At 38.6% G+C, this 21,827-nt stretch overlaps 1 protein-coding gene across 7 annotated transcripts; it reads right to left on the bottom strand.

Annotated features, from left to right (window-relative positions):
• Positions 1-2,006: 2,006 nt before the first annotated feature.
• traf3ip1 (TNF receptor-associated factor 3 interacting protein 1) lies at positions 2,007-21,341 on the bottom strand. 7 transcript variants are annotated; one of them, XM_066687822.1, is made up of 19 exons: positions 21,093-21,341; positions 19,262-19,330; positions 18,235-18,396; positions 17,363-17,503; positions 16,901-17,218; positions 16,540-16,608; positions 15,994-16,011; positions 15,298-15,321; positions 14,695-14,715; positions 14,202-14,225; positions 13,720-13,813; positions 13,501-13,521; positions 13,165-13,249; positions 12,094-12,180; positions 11,690-11,828; positions 11,010-11,046; positions 10,531-10,607; positions 4,274-4,494; positions 2,007-3,949 (listed from the first exon to the last, which is right to left on the bottom strand). In XM_066687822.1, exons 1-19 carry the CDS (start codon positions 21,213-21,215, stop codon positions 3,784-3,786), a joined length of 1,896 nt encoding a protein of 631 aa, XP_066543919.1. In that variant the 5' UTR covers positions 21,216-21,341; the 3' UTR covers positions 2,007-3,783. The 7 variants fall into 7 exon arrangements, with proteins under 7 accessions (XP_066543919.1, XP_066543921.1, XP_066543920.1 ...); XM_066687824.1 differs by having other exon boundaries at positions 11,690-11,825; XM_066687823.1 differs by having other exon boundaries at positions 12,094-12,177.
• Between the last annotated feature and the right edge of the window lie 486 nt (positions 21,342-21,827).

Genomic DNA, 21,827 nt, shown 5'->3' with positions numbered 1-21,827 from the left:
CTCAGAAAAGGCTCGGCTCTGGGGAATTTAGGACGCCAGCTTTCACTCGGTGTTTAATTTGTGCTTTTTGTTTATGTCCAGTTCACTTTGCTAAAAGCAATGCTCCATTTTACAATTTGGGTTTATTTACCAGTTCATCAGATCTGGAAATAAACCTGATGGTTATCTGGGCTTTCATTTTGTAGGCTATTATTACCACAGTAATGAGCAGCACAAGCAGTAATTTGCATTTGTGAATAAAGATGGATGTTTAACTAATTACTACATCACTGAGTCTGTGCAAAGTAATTACTAAAAAAACAAGAGACAACCTTTTTCAAATGTATGCTCACACACCTTGAAGAACACCAAACCTGTTATTTGTGTGTTCTAATTTGGAATTCATTTGTTGAGAATAATCATTTGAAAAGAAAAAAAGGAAATGCTTATCTTTACCTGAATATACTATAAACCATCTTATCAGTGTGTGAACTCTTGTACATGGGCAGGCAGTGCACAATTTGATTTGCTGAATTTGTGCACAAGGATTAAGCTCTTGACAGTTCCACATTTCATGCTCTTAATTTGGATTGCTTACTAAAATACTGTCATTGCAATGGCATGTCCAGCCTATTCTAGGGGGCACGAGGCTACATTCATTTGTGGCCCAGTACTGAGAGGATTAGTAGAGTCAAATCACTTACTTTTCTTAGCCACACTGCAAAAGGACAAAGCACAAATGGAAAAGCACCAGCACTTGTAGCCCATTTGTCCATCAAGCTCAAATAAGGCACGTGCAAGTTCGAGCCAAAAAGTTAAGCAAAGCGTTTCTTTTAGCAGATGTCCACTTTCCAAGCTTACAATTCCATACTCTTGGTCGTGAATGCTTTGCCGAATCCGAGTTAATTGAGATTTCAGACTTATTCACAATTTAAGCTCTTTGGGTTTGAGAATGATGGGCAGCTGCTGTATAGTCTGCAAGCCAAATTTTACTCTAATGTGAAAATAAGGACAATATAAGAATTAGGGGTTTTTGTTTGGACACTTACGAACTGACCTGAAATGTGCCTGCTTTGTTATAACTGCTCATGGGTCATACACCACTGGATCTTAGTCTAAATGTTGCAATGTGAATGAAAACCTTTTAACCCTTGCATATTCTTAACCTCATCACATTATGAGCAATATCACCCCACACTACCCACCAGAGTCCTTCCACTGTGGTAGAAGATTGCTGATAAAGATTTCCAAAGAGACAACTATCTTACCTCCACGTCAGGGTCAGTCAGCTGATAGGACCAGGTGGATTTTCTTCTCCGTAACCAGCAGGGCCAATGGGGTTCACCAAATTCACCATCTAGAACACAAACAGGCACACAAACATTGCACCATAACCTATTTAAAGTGAGGAAAAGAAATTAACAAACAAAAATGTATTCTTGATTGTATCCTAGTTTTATACATTCCCTTCTGGATCTTTAAAAGTTTGTGGCATGTTTTCTAATTACGTACCGTTCAAGTATAACATTCTGTTTATACCTTTATTTATTTTTGTATTCACCTCATGTGCTTCTCCATGAAGTAGACCAGACTGATGCTTGTTTTTTATGTTTTTCATTTTATTTCCAGTCCACTGAAGCTAGGGGAGTGTAGTGTGCCAACAAAAAGGTGATTTTTCCTTTGTTTGTTTTCTTAATTTTTCTTTAAGCAAACCCCCACCCACCACCCCCCAAAACCACTCAAGTTAATAAGAATCTGTACCGGCTGAAACAACTAAATTGGTTTCCTCACTTCTGACTTCTGAATCCATCTTCATCGTGTCACATATACACACTGGAGGTCAGCCAGTGATTTGTTATACAAGCAGTAGTAGTGAGGTTTACCAACATCTATAATACTGGGAGAAAGACAGCAACGGCAGCAGACACACAAGACTATAATGTACTGGGGCACTGCAGCAGAATTTCAAGTGAAAGCAGGCAAACCAACATGTATTGATTGTTTGGCAATGAGAGTCAAACGTGTGCTTAAATTTTACCATTTATTCCACTCCACTACAAAAATTATAATTATTTGTGAACTATGTTACAGACTCAAAATATACATAATATACAACAGTGGGTATGAAACAAACAGATTACAGTGTAAAGGGTCCCTTTTTGTTTAACCTTAAATGATTCCTTTGAATGAATGGCTAATGTAAAAGCCATATAGAGGTTAAATGTACAGAAAACATTTCTTTCAGTCGATTAAGCTGTACTGGTGCTTTGCACGTGGAATATCTGAGTTTACAATTCAACACCTGCTTTAAAGAATATGTAATGTCTAATAATACTGGTGAATTTGGATAAATATTAAATGCAATATGATAACATTAAATATCTGAAACCTACATATAATATGATGTAAAGCTGATACACATGTAATGCAACAAAGATTATTTGTGACATACAAACGTGCAACTTTTCTTCTTAGCATAGCAAGCACTATAAAGCAGAAGAAAATGTGTCCAGTTGAATACTGTAGAACTGTATTTTTAACTTGACAGAAATATTAAATATTCTACTTTTAAGTCTGACGAACAGAGTTAAGATTAACTAGATTCAGTGGCTTCTGCAAGAATTCCTCTCTGTGAACGTAGCTGGATGTGTATTGCTACCTGGATGTCAAATCATGACACTCTGTATGCACACACTTATTGTTTTTTTGGGGACATACTGGTCTTTACATTTTAAGAATCAGAGTTCATTAGGATGCTTCTTGATTAACAAGCTGAGACTAAACACCAAAAGCATTTTGCACAGCAGAGCAGATCACAGATTACAGAAATGTGTTGAGAAATGTGCTTGTTCTGTGGAAAGTTCTTTTTTAAAGCAGAACTGGACTGGTATAAATATTTTACAATCATGTCTACTAATACAAAAAATAAAGTACAGTCGGCTTAAAAACATTATTACATGTGGAAGCCTTTAAACAACAACTCTCAACTGCTCAGGTCAAAACTTATGTAATTGCACAGCTCCAGATTTGTGATTTTGCAACCCATCTGTTTTTGCTCTTCTCCTTATAAAAAAAAAAGAACATTTGCACCAACTATTTAATGAAGTGTTTTTTTACCATACAGGTGCAGTTCCATGTGCACTTCATTTTCCGAACTTTGAGGTTAATTGTTCAAGTCAAAGTGCAGTGGTGCAGATAAAATTCAGATAAAGAAAAGGACATCGGCGGGGCATGTTTTGGCATGATGGTTCTCTCAAACGAAAAGAACTGAGATGCAACTTCTGCATCTATTGCTTTTGCAGTACTAGAAGTTATAAATCACGGATAACAAATAATTACTGACACGGGTGGATGAATCTTTGCAAATATAAAGTGAAGGAGTTTTTACGAACATGATTTTCCAGGCGTAAGTCAAGAATATGGATATGAACGCAGTTAACAGAGTATAAAGAGCAACTCTGACAATGCTGAAAACAAAGTGAGAAAAACCATGACAACTCGCCAGATCTGAACTCTGTAATCACATGACTGGGGAGTTATTGGGTGGAAGCCAGTAATGCATTTCCATAGAAGGCACCTTCAACAGAAAGGGGCAGGGGATATATAATTGGGTAAAACAGCCCACATCTGCACACGGCAGCTGAACTGAAGAAAAGTGCTTTCAGAGTGATCCGCATGCAGAAGAGTATGGATCCCCGAGTTATAAAAATACATTATACTGTATAAAAATAGCCTTTCCTTTTTATCAGTGCTTTTTACTTATGCTTTGCCTAATGTGAAGTCTTTTTTTTTTGGCTGTGGTCCTCAAGTCCTGGAAGAGAAGTTGATGCTGGACACCATCTTTTGGATCTTGTCCTCGTTCTTCAGGATGTTGGCCTTCACAGCACAGATCTTGTCTTGCTGTTCCTTGATGAGCTGATCCAACTCCACCAGTTCAGCCTTTAGGGGCTCCACAGCGCTGTCTGTTATTCTAAATGAAAAGACAAGACAAAAAAACACCATCTGTTCAAGTGCCATTAAGCTTAGGACATTTAAGGTTACGGAACCAATTTAGGGTCCCCACAGGTGACAATAGAAACCGTCTCGTTTGAGGCTTTGAGCAAAAGTCTGAGTGAAGAACAGGCAAAATTTTCCTTGCTCCGGCTCTCGACACCTCTGCACTCCACTGTACTATATGAATTGAACAGGATGTGCATGTCTGACAATATTGCCTCAGGACAGCCCTGAATATAGCAGATCATTTCTAATGCAACTAACATAACCCAGAGGAGCTTGAACCAAGCTCTGGCCCCACCTCTGCTCCTGCAGCAGCGCCCGTGCGTGCTCCTTGTTCTCCCGGCGCCACATCTGCAGCTCGTTCTGCATGGAGTCCATGTCCTCTTGTATGTAGTCCATGATCTTGCCTAGGGGCAGGGCGCTGCGGCACACAGTCTGGATGGAGGAGCGCAGCTTCTCGATGTCCCTGGACACCAGGTCCCGCTCTTTCCTCCTTGCCGCCTCTGACACCAGCGAGTCCTGAACACAGAGAGAGAAGCGGCTTCAGTGAGACTCTCCAGAAGAAATGCAATGATATACCAGAAGATGACAGGTTTTCTTCCAAGGAGTAAGTGGGCTAAGGAACACTTAAGTTCATATTTATGTAGATGTGTATTGTAGGCGGGCAATTAAAAGTTCAACTTATTTCTCCACAATGCATTTTGGACAATCTCCAGGCCTGCAATGATAATCTTCTAAATTAAAATAGAAATGCCCAAAATGTAACACACCAAACACAACTGAAGGGATTTCACTCTGTTTAACTAATTTAACCAATATCCTATTTAGAACTGAAGACACACAATCCATCCCTTAATGTGTCTGGTTAGCAGGCTACTTTGCTCCAGTCACCCGTCAGCCCGGTATCCGATGGCCTCCCTGGGCACACAAGGCCCCTGATGTTTACTCAGCTGTGTTTGCAGGCTGTGTGTGGACCGCAGCCAACTGCAGCCTCATACTCTGTGCCTGCAGTGGAACGCACACATACACAATGCTTGCCCAGACTCGTATTTATTTACTTAACTAACAGGCTGTATCAGTGAACGTTATTCTACTACAATATTCAGTAACAAATTTTACACACGTATGTCTTAAAATTGAAGTCTTGGGCCAACACGTTTCCCTCCCACCGAGACTATACTTCACAGCACCTGCTTCATGTAATGGAATTATTCAACCTACAGCCTACCTTCGCTTTCATATTCAATCTGTGCATATAAACTCTACGTCAAATTTGATCAGAATGGACACTTGCATTACGGTAACTGCTGGAAATATACCAGTCAGCGTATGGTTCTTGTACGTGCTAATGATTTAGAATGGCCATTATAAAAGTCTTCAGGATTCAGGAAGGCAATTTCAACGTGTTCAAGTGATGAGAATTCCAGCATGGAACATACTTCTTTAGCGTCTATATCTCACATATTGCTGTTCTAATGAAGCCATGAGTACAGCTTCCTGTGGTTCTGCAAAGCAGCATACAGAGAGACCTATATAGGTCTCTTTAATGTTTTATAACAGGAAATGAGTGGAATTTTCATTATGCTACCTTTGTATCATATTTTTATGTCTTGAAATGAGAAAGGGTTCAAACAGCTAATGGTTATAAGCAATGTGGGTGGTTTTTCCAAGCTCCTAAACACCCGCCTAACTAAATACTACACAGAACATTCACCTACTGTACATAAAGTACGGAAACCGGGCAGATTCGGTCTGTTTACTATCATCCTACACCTCATCCCCAAAAAACTGCCACTCTCAGTCTTGACCAACATAAATCAATCGTTTATAGGGGCTCTGTCAAGATCTACAAGCCCTAAGCGGCCTTATTTTTCCGCTTTTTCACGAGGAACCAAAAAAAATATTTGTTTTGAGAGCAGTCGATGGAGTCTGCTTTTCCCATTACCTCAGTGTGTGATTGAAGCGCCCTGGGTTTGTGTTTTAACAGCAGGTGGCTCCCAGAACCTTCTCAATCAAAAAACTCTTAAGGCTTTTCAGGGTGGGGACTGACAATGTATTATCATCGCATGACTCTCATATCAATAATATTGGGACAATTACAAAGACAGCATATACATTCCTGATTAACACAGTATGAGTGCATCTGTGCTTCTCCTTTGTGACTGATTTGCTGAGTGGAAAAATCAGAAGAATGTGTGCTCTACAGACTGGTTAAAATAATGGATGGAAATGTATTCAAAGTACCATATGACCGGCATAACAGGTTTGCGGATTAAAAAAAAATACTAAGTTTTAAAAAACAAAAAACACGATTTAAAGTCAAATTGCAGCCAATCGAATCTCTAATCTTACTGTATTAAAATCTATTGGTATTTTACAAATTACACTCTAGGGTGTACTAAATAAGATGATCATAAAAATGACTTAATTAGCTCCACATTTAAATGTACTCACTGTAAAATCCAGGCAAGTATCATTCGAAGGATAATGCCCATACAATTGTGTCTGTGATGTGAACTTAAGACATGGTTTATTACCCTTGCAGAGCTGTATTCCATTTCATTGCCAAGCAAAAGCAATCAAGGCTCCTACTGTTGCTCTAGGCTTTACAGGGCAGCAGCAACCGTCAACTCAGGCCGAGTCTGCTTTTTTCATTTGCATATTTAATGCTTCCAGTGTATTTGTGAGTTCCAAGTGGAGTTTTGAGCAGTTCAAGGTCAGGATTCTTTATTCTGCATTCTTTATGAGTGCACCTTTGAGGTCTCCTTCATAGACAGAGACCACGGCACCCTGCCAGATCATACAAATGGCAGAGGAATCTGAGAAAGAGGAGCAGGGTGTCACCAGCTCCAACATAGTGCTAAGGATATGGAGATCTGCACATTTTCCAAGGGATTCAACAGCAGTGCCATTACTGTAAGCATGTGAAGAAAGATGAGAATCACTTATTAACTACGTCTCAGCTCACATTAGGCCTCCACTGTTGAAAACTGGCGATTGTAAAACTGGAGAAATACACCTTCATGACTTAAAAAAAGAAGAATGGTCTTGAGGACCTGGACTCCGACATCTTTTAGTCAGAATTATTTATTTTTGTGCAGGTTTCTTTCCTCATAGATGCTGGCCTCTCTCTGACATCACTTTCACTCAACAGCGGTTCATTTGCACAACAGGGTTTATTTATTCATTGAAAAGCTTCACCATAATTTCATGGTGTAAAAAAAAAAGGAGAAAGAAGAAGAGGGGGGAAGAAAAAAAATAGTCTGCTTATGAAAACGCAGCTGCTTTGAGAGGCCAAGGCCAACTAAATAAAAAGACGCCCTCCAAATGTATCTTAGAATAATATACAAGTGATCTGGGGGGTCATGTAGGAGGTCACTCCTAAAATATACACTAAATTCTTCAGCGTCTCACCCTGTGGTGAATGATGGAAATCAGCATTGTTGCCATTGGGGAGGAAAAAAGTTGATCCAATCCACCATTTATTTATCTGATAGACAACTTAAAGTTTGATAATATTACCATAGTTTTTGCAGATGTATAGAAATACAAACTCAGCTTTTACTCTAATTGGACATTAGATCTTCAAAATAACATTAACTGCAATCCTTCTTTGCAAATCCGTTCTTTGACTACCCTAACTCTTGCCTCACACCAGGGAGGGAACACTGTTATGTTCTGCATTTGGTCTAGCTAGAGTCCTAACACAAAACATCTTGATGTTATCAGTAAGAATACATCTCAGACTACTCACCAACTACCTCTGTTTGCTCACAACCAAATTGAAATTATTGTCCATGTTTAGTGCCATCTCCATTACCCCATGCCTACTATTTCCAGTACCTTATCTCTCTATCACCTCCACTTCTATCTTGTTTTACATCCCCTTGCTTTACTACCTCTTGTGTCAGTCAGAACACTCTGCTGTTTTGCCCCCCACCTCTCAGGTGGAAGTACACACCTGGAAACATCAGGACTGCATCTGCATCACAGCTCAACACCATGTCACTTTTGAAGTACCACATAATTCTATAAATAAATGTTGTAGAGAAAGGCTTTGGATAAAGACATTAGACAAGTAAGTCCATCAATAAGCTTTCAACTTCACTATTTAAAAGCATTAAGCAATACATACTTTAAAGGTATGAAGTACTTTAGCTAAAAGAAGAACACCATAGTAAATGTGTTTTTACCCAATTACAAAAGGGTTTAAGAAAATCACTTGGATGGGAATGTGCAGGATGTTCGGGGTATATTAAATCTGCCTGTGAATTAGAAAGCTTCAGAGAATGAATTATACATGAACTATCAATTTTCTTACAGCCCAAGGCAGTGCTGTTCTCCACCACTGCCAACTATGGCAGAAATAAAGCAATAAACAGTTTTTTTGCTGTTCCCATTATCCACTGGGGGGCTCAAGTGTTCATTTTTTAATGAAACAAAAAACAAAATAAAACAAAACATCTCAATTTTCACTCCAGCTGCATGAGTCTCTTAAAATGCTGCTTGGCATTTACATTGTAAAACTTCAATGTATGAGAGAGAGAGAAAAAGAAGAAGAAAGATTTTTTTATATGTATTTATTACACTGACCCTCAACCTTTTCAAGTCAGGAAGGAAATCATTAGAGTCCTTGTTAGACAGCTGACGAAGCACATCTGAAATGGGGAAGGGGAAACGGGTGGCTACATAAACCAGCACCAAGAAAACTGGCCTGTTTGGCTGGCTGGAGAGTCAATTTGCTAAGATCATGACCAGTAAAAACTGTGGAATCAATGTAATAAACAGATCCTGTGAATGCAAATGTTGACAGCATTCCTTGGAACATATGATGAAGATATTGAGTTTAATTAGGAAGTAATACAACAATGTGTGTTCATGTGTTGGGGGGGTATACAACAAATCAGTCCATAAAGCTCTGGAAGTTGCTAGAATGTTTGTGACCACAGAATCTCTCATTTGTTTATGTTTCTGTCAACAACAAAAAAACATTTGTTCACAAAAATATTAAGTGGATCTCAATGCCTTCATGGAATCCCTATATATAAAGAATACATGAAATGAAGAAATGTGCACTAACCACGAGAGCCTAAAAGTAATAGAAATCAATTATGATCATGTTTTCTATTACTTTGTTTCACTCTTGTTGCAACCCAGGGCAGGCCTAGTATTGAAAGGCACATTTGGCTTTTCGCAGAAAATGTTGAGTACAGTATTTATAAAAGAAGGATGCCTGAATGCCAGAACCTAAACAGATTAGTCCAGTTTGTCAAGAGCGCACAAAACTTTCTTGGAAACCATGTGGCAGAGTAATGAAATAGTTTTTCTGCATGAACGACAGTACAAAATACAGCATCCATCAGAGAGAACCACTCGGAAGACAGCTGTGAGCAGAAGGCCTGGTCAATTAAGGAGGACCACCCAAAACAGGCAACATATACCAGCAGGGCATGAACAAGCGCAGTCCAAGCTGAATCATTATGAAAATATTGACTGGAGAGGCTTTCACTGGCCAAAGGAGAAAAAAAAAGAAACTTGGGCGCTGGAAAAGCAGATGGGAGTGTAAGAAATGTATACATAGAAATGGAGGTCAAATATGAATCTCCCGTTATACGAAAAGTAATCAGATCTGTTCACTGTTTATATTGGGTTTTATTTAATACTTTAATGCAGGTCCTCTGATGCCTTACTTTTATGCATCTTTTTCTTATTATTCTCACCTTTACTCTGTTTCTGCTGTTGGCTATGAAATCCACATCAGTACTCTATGCGATCCTAATAATTTTCCACAGTTAAATATTCATGGGAACATGTACCTGTTACCCTCTGCATTTGAAAGATGCAAATTAAATAGAAAAACTGCAGTGATTTACAATTCCTGAGATTTGGTTAAAAGATATTACTGCATTGAAGACATTTAAAATACAGTAATAACCTTAACAAATCACCTGGTAACTATAATTCACATTTAAAATCATACCTACATATACAAAAATAAAATTAATGTATTAAAGCATCTCAATAAATACACGTGTCTGGTTTAACTTATTTAGATTTCCACTGTATATTTCCCATTTTACATTGTGCCAGATAGGAGGCCATAGCTTTTATACATAAAAAGCATTCCCAAGGTATATACTTTTCCAAAAACCATGTAGTTAGCATGAAAACATCTCAGTAGTTTAATTTAAGTACTTAAATAAAGTCACATTAATTTGACAGTACACACTCAATTAAAGGCTTATACGTATATTCCAAAATGTATACGTTTTAATATAACTGCAGTGCCACCTAGTGAAAAAACAAAACAAGCCCTTTTATTTTAACATGACAAAATATGTCTGTATTAATAATCTTGGTGCTCACATCTTTGAAGAGAACGGACTGCTTTATTTTCTGTACAGAGGATGGAGCTTTTTGTTAAATTTAGCAAATTGGACAAATCCAAAAAGGCAAATAGTTCAGATAAAGGTTAATGTTGAAAGATGTTTAATTGTATAAATTTACATGTGTTAGTCCACAGGTATTTTAATGCAAAATAAATGTATGTTTTACCTGGTCCTTTGTCTTTGGGGTAGATACCGAGGTTTCATAATCTTTCTTGGTCTCTAAAATCTTTTTCACAAGCACACCTGAAATGCCAGATTAATAAATACATTAAATAAAAAGTGAGGGTCAGACATTTTTAAACTTAAGATAGTATTCATTTCTAAAATAAAAAGTCAGTACAAGATCTTTATAGCTGTTCAAGGCCTTTAGACTGACCACTTGCGCTGATGTTTCTGAAAAAGTTGACACTGAAACGGCAAACAAATAGCTTAAAACTAAGCTGAGACCCAGACCTAAAATGACACACTTTATTGAAAGAAAACAGAACTGACTTACAGTATATCATAGAATGTATTTTATGTAACTGCAACTGGCTCTGAAACAATGATGCAATTCTGGGTTTAATTAATGATTCCAGTTATTAAGAGATCAGACTCTTGGCCCGGCCGGTGAATAGTGTTACAGAAACCTTAAGTACAACTTACCATGTTTGTCATCACCTTTCAGCTCCACAGAAGGCTCCTAGTAAAGAATAAAATAAAAGTGTAGTTTGAAATGGGAAAAAATGAAATATCAAAAAGTGAGATGTAAGAAATATATATAAATAAACCAAAATCAAACGAGACCAAGTTCAGTATACAATAAAAACGGCCAAATTGATCAAACCACTGAAATGCAACACCAAAACGCTTCATCTGGAAGCAAAGGTTCAAAACAAAAGCTGCATATTCCCATAACCACACTATAGCCTCCATTATGTGGGTGAACGCTACAATTATTGACACTGAGCGGTTTGCTGGTTTCCTTCCCATAATCCTGCGTATCATCTCTGATATAAATCATTTCTGAGAAGAATTTAAATGCGCAAAATAAGACAGGTCTGAACTTTTGAACTGCTTACGAGATGGTCTGCTGTTCTCCACCCTGCAATGCACTGCTGCAGGTGGTATCACTTCCACATCAGACAGATACAACAGACGGACACAACTGTGACTCATATGTCAGCAAGGGGAAAATCTTATAGATGTCCTTGTTCGTATGGGTACTTCAATTTATAACCAAGTGAAATAATGTAGAATGTATCCCACAATCAAGCTGAGCATTTTTGGAATATGTGTAGTTTGCAATAACTTGTGACTGTGCTACTTCACTACGATGGACTGACCATTTCCAATTCAGGCATGTCAGGGGGGAGCAGCATGGCTTCTTCTACCACAAACTGTTCATCATCATCTTCCTCATCATCAGAGAGCTTTTTCCCCTCTACGATCACAGCTGACGCAGGCTTTCCACTGCCAAGCCTACTGATGAAAAGGGTTAGAGGCCATACTGTCACAATAGATTGTCGTTGAAAATTATCACAAAATAATAATAAAAAGCTGTTTACAAGTGTAGCTGGAAACTGGAAGACTTCTGGGTGTGGACACTATTTCAAACACCACCATTTGTTCCCCATTAAGGGCTACTTAAAATTAGGTTTCTTCACAATGTTAATTAAAGGATTTATTGATGTAAAATGAACCAAAAGTGGTCCTCTGTGTCATGCAGACACCTGTACCACTATCTCACCTTTCTACAGAGGGCATGTCTGTGCTGTCCTGCCGCTTGACCCTGGGCGGGGCCGGTCGGGCACTGCTGGGCCTGGGTATTCTCCTGCTGCCACAGAGAACGGGATCACAGGGATTACTGACACTACCCACTACCCCCACACATCTGCTAGCAAACGCAGTCACTGCAAATAATAACGTTTGAGATGGAGGCAGTATGAAATAAACTACATCATAAAAATCACCCTGCTGTATATGATGAAGGGACAAATTACACAATTTAGCAGAAATTACTATGAGAGATGGGGATATTTTCACACACAACAGTAGGATGTTTGAAATCAAAATGATTAAGATTGTACTGAGCTTGAAAAAAAACTACAGGCAAAAAAACGCAACTATGGTAAAATGTGACCAATGCTTTATCAAAACATTCTCCAAGTACTACAGATGTGTTGTGTGTTGAACGGCCTTGGCAGAAACAGATATTCAGCAGTTTGTACTGGCTGACTCAACTGAAACTGTATTCACAAAAATACTACCCGACTTAAAAAACAGCCAATATGCATTATTTCAAATTGTAAAGAGATATGGTAACAAAGCATATCATAAATCTTGTATTGTAAATAGTGTGAAGTGAAAGCAAATCATATAGAACAGCTGTTGAAATGTAAATATAACATCTAAGAAGCAATTTAACCAACTACATTGTGATTATAGATTTTTTCCACAAAAAGTCAAGGCAGCTTTCTGCACTGGAGGGTTTGTGGTTCTTAAAAAGCGAGAGATTTTCATCAATGAATTCCACCACAGCTCCAAACCAGATCCCCGGAGGCACGAAACAAGAATTTGAAACAGCCAGCGCGTACCCTGTTCAAGCCAACACTCTCATGCTGTTTTCTTGATACGATTGAAGTGAAATTGACCATACTTGCAAAATTTCAGCACAGGAGGGTTTTTAGGATCATTACAACTAATTGCAACAAACTGGAGTGCTGCCCTGAAGCCACAGCAATCTCCTTTATCAAGGCCTACCCCCTCCTGGGCTAAAGTTGCCTGTGAGAAAAAAAACTAAAGTAAGATGACATCTGACCTCTGTGTGGCGTGAGGAGGCAGCCCATCAGTGACATCACCGTTCTCCAAAGGGGCAGACCTCTCGGCAGAAGGGGTTTCTACATCTATACAAAATGATATGGGCAATATCAGTTTGATAAAACGTGTATCTAACACAATGTATTCTATTATCAATACCGGTAGTAGCTATTTTAAGAACTGTGAAGCATTTCTGCCCAATAGTGAATCAAGTAAGGCCCATATAGGTGCATTTTAGGTATAAAAACAATTAGGATTAGTTCTGAGTTCTGCGTTACCACAGTGCCATCTAACGGACACAAATGATATTCAAATCTGCAAAGTAAAAATGACTCACCTGCTTCACTGTCTGATCCATCTGGAAGTGAAGAGAGGAAAAGATAAAAATACATACTCTTAGTTTAAACAAAAAAATACATATTGGTATGAAATTAATACTTTTTTACTGAACTAACAGACACAATGTGTGTATTCTGGTTCAGATTTAACTGTAATTAAATATATTATGCATAGTAGAAGATAGAAACCACACACAAAAAAAGAATTTGTAAAAGACCTAGTTGAGAGATGATACCTTGCCCTCCGGGATTGGGCATTCTCCTCTGTCCCTTGGCAGAAGAAGGTCGAGGTATTCTTGCAGGACTCTGAACCTGTAAAAAAAATAAAGTATTACACTTGGAAATCTGTACCTGGGTGATTGTCATAGGAGCAGAGCATCAATAGACACCAAAGACTCTCAAACTTGCTCTGGAGAACAAATACATCCTTGGGGTATATAAGCCCTATGGTTATCATTAAAAGACAGGCCACTCTTTATTTAAGACTGAATGCAGAATGCAGGAGTCTTCAAGCAAGGATCCAATTAACTGATTTCCTTTCATTTGGATCAATTTTCATCTCCAGTGACTGTAAATACAGTTAACAATGGAGAATACTCTATTTCTTCATTAACAAGTTTATCTTGCTAAAAATATATCAAGCACATATACAGTGATGACAAGACACATCAGCATACACAGTTTTGAATACTGAAAATACCTCTGTCTCAGGTTTCACTGAAGGCTTCAGAGAAGAATGACAAAATTAATTACGTGTTGAAATGCATGATTAGAGAAAGAGAAAGATAAAGTACTTAAACCCACTGAATAATCCATGGCTGTTTCTATTGTGTGACCTATTAAAACAGGATATAATCTGATAACGGGTACATTTTTTGTACATGAGTATAAATTCTACCACACAAATAAACTTAATTTACGTGCTCAGAGAAGGCTTCAACACATTCTTAAAAAAGCACATAATAATATCAAAATAAACCCATGGAAATGAAAATCTAAAAGCCAAAAACATTCAAAAATAAAAAGTAATATCTACCACATTCAAAAACAAGTATCAGTGAATTATTTTCCAGAAATCAAGAATTCACCATTGAGATAATGGTACTACTTTGAACAGCAATAGTACAGATCATGTGCAGACTAAAACATGTACGTGACATACAGTAGACACATGTAAAAGGTATATTAAATACCTGCTCAAAGACCTCTGCAGGCTTACAGGAGGGAAAAAATAATGAATTTCACTCATCCATAAAGCCCTCACTATAAACATTTGGCAGGACTCAAAAATGCAGCCAAAGTTTAATACATTGTCAGTATATAAAAATACTCTGTGGGAATAAATATTTTATTGGTTACTATTGTAGCACTGTATATGTAACTGTAATGAAGATACAAAAGCGCTGTTCCACATTGAAACTCTATCCTACATAGAAAGCAGCGTCCTCAACTTCACTGATGTTAGAATTCAATCTATCATATATAGGCCTAATGTATGACAGAGTAGACTTAGGGCTGGAACAGATCAAATTGAATTTGAATTGCAAAGTATCAATCTATCAATACTCTATCACGGTTTAAAGTATTTTTAGAAGACACTTTCTGATATTTATTAATCACAATATCTTGTATTTTGCAATCAAAGTGGCTGAAAGTATTGATTTGATCCAGCCCTAAGTACAGTAGCATATATGCACAAAGCAAAGCATAAATAAAAATCACACTTCAATAAGCAGAAGCACTAATCACTCTAATGTGGACTACATATACCCAAGCAATATTAAAGGGCCCAATACCTCAGTGTCAAGGACTTGTGGAGGCTTCAAAGACAGATATATAAGACATTGTTGATTTATATATATATATATATATATATATATATATATATATATATATATATATATATATATATATAGACATTGTTGCTCACTTTTGCATCAATAATATGCAGCCTATACACTAACACATTTTTCTTCTGCTTCTCCTACCTATATTTTATGTTGTTTGTTTCCTTATTATGTTTTGCTCTGACTTTTTGTACAGTGTCCTTGGGTATCCTGAACTGCTGTTACTTTCCATAACAAATCATGCCAGTAAAATACAGAAAACACAACCCAGAGCAAAGAATGTGTGAAGTGGAAGACCATTAGGGTCTAAAGCATTCCTGTATTACAAGAGTATTACATATTGTATTACTGAATTAAAAGATGAGCACACAAAAGGATAACAGAATTATGTGCTGAACAAGGGATCTAGGAGTTACACAGCACCACACGACTTTCACTATGAAGGCAACTTACATGCTGGGAATTGCACAATACAACAGAAACGTCTATTCAATAATATTTCCAGTACCACAGTGTGATCTGGGTAATCTGAATGTTGCAAACCTAATCTAGCATTTATAAAAAGAAAGTTGTATAAAATGCAGTATAAAGGGGATACAGCTAAACACCAATACTAAAACTAACTGAGGTGTGCATGGGCAATACCTCATCGTCGTCTTCAGACTGGGGAGGAGTGAAATGTACAGGTTTAGCTCAAAGGGAGAATACTAGAGACATAATTTAGCACATCCAAATGTACATTTTCGCTCATATTATTGAAGGATACTTGGAGAATAAACAAAGCAGCAAACAAGAACAGAGACAAACAGTCATATAAATCAGGGGCATTAACAGCTAATCTTAGATAAATACCCTGGTAACGACAGACAAGGCTGAACTGAGTGGCTTAGGGGCCAGTATAATGGAAAAATCTATAATTGTATAATAGATTTCATGAGGTTTAAATGAGTGCTGCAATTACTTATACAACAAGATCCTGTCCCTGCTCTTGTACTTTTATTCAAAGTTTAAAAGCTGCCATTTGTTTTCAGTGAATTAAACGTAACACTATCATCTGGATTGACCAAACTGAAGTCATATTTCTCAGACACTGAAATCACAAGTGTTTGCGCATCCATTCTTCACTCTCAAATTAACACACACATTTGAACATCCCATATACACTGGGGACAAAGGGGTCACATAGCTCACCTCATCTTTGATTGATTTTATGGATTGCTCAGAGGGTTTTCTGTTTCGTGTCTCATCTGCCGCCCTTGACTACAAATAAAAAGAATACAGAAAAGACCTTGTTCAGAACTCATATTTTAACCCTACATTCATGCCAAAACTTAAAAGGGCATAAAACAAATGTGTAATTTGAACTCCTAGCTTTTCTTTTCAAACCTTGGAATGCCATTTTATGATCTGAAACAAATTCCAATTCCAATAAATGTGATTTATTCTCACAGCCGTATATACTGTATAAAGTCACCCTTCTATGGATTAAAAATATGGTTTGCACTGGCCAGTACTTGATTTTAAGGACAATGTTAATTGATTGTAAATTCACCCTTTTCTCTGCTTTCTCAGGTTCTCTTGTTTTTTCCTCTGAGTCCTTGGGGCGCTCCCTCCGTTTCTCTCTGTCTTTCTCTCTCTGAGGATCGCGCTCCTTGGCTTTGTCTCTGTCCTTTTCTCTGCCCTTGTCTTTTTCCCTGTCCCGACTCTTGTCCTTCTCTCTGTCCCGATCTTTCGTCCTCTCGCGCTCCCGCCCTTTCTCCTCCCTGTGTCGATCTTTCTCAGTCTTTCTGCCATCTTGCTCTTTTGGCAGGTCCGGGTCTTTTCGGTCTCTGCTGGTGCTGCGGTCTTTGATTTCAGCGTCCTTCTTCTCCTGACGTAAACATACATACCATACCATTAATATTCTCTCAAATGGAAAGATTTTGACATTAGACACAGAATGGCTTGTTCTGACCTTTTGAAAGGCTAAAAACACATTTTACAGAGCTACACAAAAAACATAGAACTCTTTTACCTCCTTAGCCCTGTGGCGCTTCTTGTCGTCTTCCTTGCTCTCTCGGTTCTCCTTATCCTGTGACTTCGAGGTGGTGGGCTTTCCTTTGAGGTCTGGCTTTTCTCCCGCCAGAACCCGCTTCACCGCATCCTCACCGGACAGCTGGTAAGGGAGGACAAAATAAATCCATGGAGATATTTAAAAAGCTGGCGTATGTCAGGTTTTAATTCTCAAAGTATGCTTAAAAGAAAAAATATATATGCATATTTCATACACAGCGCTAGCTTCCAAGGAGCTCTGATATACAGATAGTTGCCACAGTAAGAGATACAGGTTAACAACACAGAATACAGAAATAATATACTCTGCTAATCTTACAGATGTGGTGTCTTAATATAGTGCCAAAGGGGTACGATTAAAGGAAACTACGAGGCAATAACTGCTTTCAAAATTTTACCATGAGTTTATTTAGCCAGATTTGGGCCTAATTAGACTATAACAGTTTAAATTTGATATACCAATATCACAGTGAATCCAACATTGTACAACTTCTATGCAATGGGACTCAATTTGTTATACATATTGAGTTTGCTACTTTCAGATACCCAATTAGCTTTGAAAATGGAAGTCACAGGTAAACAAGCCTCAGAATTGGGAATACTGGCCCAAAGGAATTGAAACCAAGCAGGAGAGGACAGAAGGCTTTTCACAACACATTTACAGTAACACCCTATAATGTGTAATGTAATATTATATATGTACTATTTTTAGATAAATGTATTACAAAGGACTACATACTACAGCAAAAGAGCTATGATATGTTCTAGTCCAAGCAACTAATCATTTAATACTTAAATTATGTATTTTTCCTTCAGGAGGTGATTCACACTTACTTTATTGAGGCAGCACCTTCCTAATGCCTGAAGCAGCTCATTGGTTTTCTCTGGTTCGTGTCCGGCCACAATCCGCGCTGGTTTAACTGACAGCGGCTCACCCGTCACCATGATAACTACATCTATCACCTTCTGAAGAAATGTGATCTTAGCGTCTTTATCCTGCAAAAGCAGACCGGCAAAAACAATGAAACACAAGCTGTTTGGAGGAAACCAACATTGGAGGCATAGTTTTGAATTAAAAATATATATTGAGGTTTACATTGGCAATGTGAAACCCTTTTGATATGAAATTTGAGTAGGAAAAAGCTAAGTTCAAAGAATATACAAAGCAGATCTCAAAACATGTTCTCAAATCAAAACATTATGAACTGACACATAATATTAAAACCACAACATGATTTCTTCCTCTTCTATTCTTCAAAAAATTAATAATATTGCCGCAGCATGCTTTCATTTAACCACTCATAGTACACTACACCATCTCTAAAATGTAGACGGGCTCAATAACATTTTAATTAAGCCATCGGGACTTCAAAAAAACTACTTTTTTGCAAATGCATTCAGCACAACTGTCGGAAATCTGCCTGTGAACGCTTTGTCTCTCCGAGTTCAGTGCCGAGCCTCGTCTTTTATCTCCAGCCAGCAAATTATCATAATCATGTTTGTGTCATTTTCAGGAGTGTTGGGAATTCATATATTATGCATGTTGGGCATCAATGCACACTGCTCTCTGCACCTGTTGCATTACAAAAATAAGCAACTGGATCAGGTGTGAAAGTCACGATACGCTTTGCATTTGCTTAGTGTGGAGAAAGACCGTTCCCTGACCTTCCTCACTTTCTGTTGCCTCACAACACCAGCTCTTCTGAACAAGTGCAACTGAGACTAATTCACTTACAGCAGAGGTTAGGAAACCTGCCTTTGTCACTTACAGGAGAATAATTGTAAGACACTGACCTAGTACTTTATGTGACAAGTTCACAGGTGCTCCCTGTATTAAATATTCAATTTATTCAATCCTTACCTTCACATTGTCTGATTTCATCTCTGCTTCTACAAAGAGGCCCTTCATAAAGCCAGTGGTCCGGATCACCTGTGCAAACAGAAAGGAGAAAATTGACTGATTGTCAAAGAGCAGGTTCTAGAAGACAAGTTAATCTATAAAATACAGCTTTGATGAAAAGGACACAGCTCACCAGATTGTGACAAAAAAGCTTTTTCCATTTTTTTTTCCCGTTTGATTCAACAGTACAAATTCAAAATGTGTTCATAAATTCATTGTCAGCATGGCACGCGACAGTACGAAAATAATCCTCAATTGTATATAGAGCATTGGCAATGAATAATTAGTTTGTACTTGTCCAACACTATAATCTATTCTAGGCCGTCTACACAAGTGCCACTGGTAAAATGTAGAGGAGTGTAAACTGAGACTGTACCGTGAACACAGTTTTAGATTCCCCTTAAACTCCATCTCTTTAAAAGAGGAAGCTTTGGTGAGGGATCTCACACACTACTGAAGGTGTGTTTTACAGTTGGCAGATGTGTCTGAAAGCCTGAGGCACTAAAGAGGGCAGTGTGGTTACACTATTTGCAAGAGGAAATGTCACCCTGTTTGTATCCTCTTCATCCAGGCTCTACCTCCCTGCATAATCTTGTCTGAGACTTGCTTCAGTCTGTATTTGAGAGCGAGGATTGGCCCTGCTACTCCCAGCTAACACAACTAGTGTTCTTCATTATTAAACCCGTGCCTTGTGGGTTCATTACTGGAGAGATTACTCTAATAGCCTCACCCCACTACAACAAAGCTGGAGACAAAGATTCATAGCAACAGCTCAAAACATTTTTAGTAAAACATCAGCAAGAATAACTTCTTATCTATCTAACTACAAATCTATCAATCAGTTTCTACTGATCACTGCCATAGTGACCTGGAATGCATCTGTGTACTAAATGTTAAATGAAGGTGAAACAGATGATCATGTAACAAAACGTCTTACTCAACACAACCTCCAATGAACTTAATACTTAGACCCTTCAAACAAAGACCAGATTATGATCTTGCATAATCGGTCTTGACATTATCTTTGGCCAGGGCCTACTGGAATGACACAAAATGTGAGGCGATACAGTCAGTAGATAGATCTGTTTTCATTATCTCTCCCTCGTTACAAAATATGTGTTCATCCTCTCATCAATTAAAGATCATATACAGTGAAAAATGTATTAAACTTTTAAAATACAAAAAAAAAAAATAATAATAATAATAATAACTACTGCAAGTTCACAGTCACAACGAAGGAAGAGAATATGAATCTGCAGCAGCACCCAGGTATGTTTAGCCACCATGACCTGACAGGACAGAGATTAGGAAAATGTGTCCTCAATAAGGGGGCATGACCTGACTGAAACTCTACAATGGTCAAGTAAAAACAAAACACACAAAAAACATTGAAATAAAATGTTACAACGAGCAAACAGACTCAATATGCACTCCACAGGCACTGCAGTGCGCCCTGTCCCGGCTCCAGGCTGCCCAGGCCTGCTCTTGTTTGGGATACCTGGGCAGACAGGCGTGCCTAGCAACCGAAACACGCCGGCTGGCCAGCCCTGAGATCCGGCGCCGCCACTGCCAGCCCCCCGCCTGCCGGAGCCCAGGCTTCCCGCAGACCCGCATTGCTGGGACTGGGGTCTCTTTTAAACTTGACACCGTGTTTAAGACCCTGCTCTGTGGCGGTGGACACTACTGCACTAGTCACCTGGTTTCCCCATCACACTCAGCACCGACCTACCGTAACTTTAAACACGACCCCAGGGAGAGCAGCTCCCCGCCCGCCCGCCCGCCCGCTCCTCACCTCGGTGAATATGTCGTGCAGGTATCTGAACGGCGGCTTGTTGAGCAGTTTCTCCGTGAGGGGCGGCTTCTTGATCACTTTGCCCAGGGTGTCCTGTGTTTTCTTCACCACTGACCCATTCATGCTAGCGGCCGTGCACCCGTATCTCCAAAATGCCCGTCCTGTAGCTCAGAGAGGAGCCGAAGCAGCCGCTGCGCGCACAAACCCGCAATCACGGAGCGCTCGGTACGTCGGTGTCTCCCAATCCCAGAACGCACCGCGCTCCTCTACCGCGCCTGCGCGAGTGACGTACCGTTGTCAAGCAAGGCTTCTGTCCTAGCAACTGCTAACAACTGGAAAAGCGCTTTGCGGCTCCGCCGGGCCGCACTGACACTGAGCTAACAAACTCCAGCATTTACTTCAGTATTTAGTAGGATTTCAAATGTGGTTGATCCACATCTCCTAGCCCATAGAACTGAAATATAGCTGCTTACAACTACAGTGTAAAAGTGGCAGAGCAGTTTCCATGTATTATTTATCTGAAGCTCACTAAAACAAGCAAGGAGAAATGTCCTGCTCATCAATGGTTAATTGCGCATAAACCACATTTAAAGGTGTATTCTTAGCGTACTGAAGATACATTATAGGCTACAATATAAGCAACATAAAAGTAATTAATTTATATATACTTATAAACCATGTGTTAATGTATAAATAAGGTATCACTGTAAAGTATGAATATATACATTTCTTAAT

This window comes from Amia ocellicauda, chromosome 16 (genome assembly GCF_036373705.1).
Source record: "Amia ocellicauda isolate fAmiCal2 chromosome 16, fAmiCal2.hap1, whole genome shotgun sequence".
Classification (NCBI taxonomy): Eukaryota; Metazoa; Chordata; class Actinopteri; order Amiiformes; family Amiidae; genus Amia; species Amia ocellicauda.
The sequence above is the reverse complement of the archived record's forward strand: the minus strand, read 5'-3'. Positions and strand labels throughout refer to the sequence as shown.

Excerpts from the sequence above, each read along its gene's own strand:
- traf3ip1 (XM_066687822.1), bottom strand. The coding sequence starts at position 21,215 with ATGAATGGGTCAGTGGTGAAGAAAACACAGGACACCCTGGGCAAAGTG. Across the intron at positions 16,609-16,900 it reads CTGAGAAAGCAGAGAAAAGG|TCAAGGGCGGCAGATGAGAC; the intron begins GTGAATTTACAA and ends TTTTATTTGTAG. Across the intron at positions 4,495-10,530 it reads CCCCAAAGACAAAGGACCAG|GACTCGCTGGTGTCAGAGGC; the intron begins GTAAAACATACA and ends CTCTGTGTTCAG.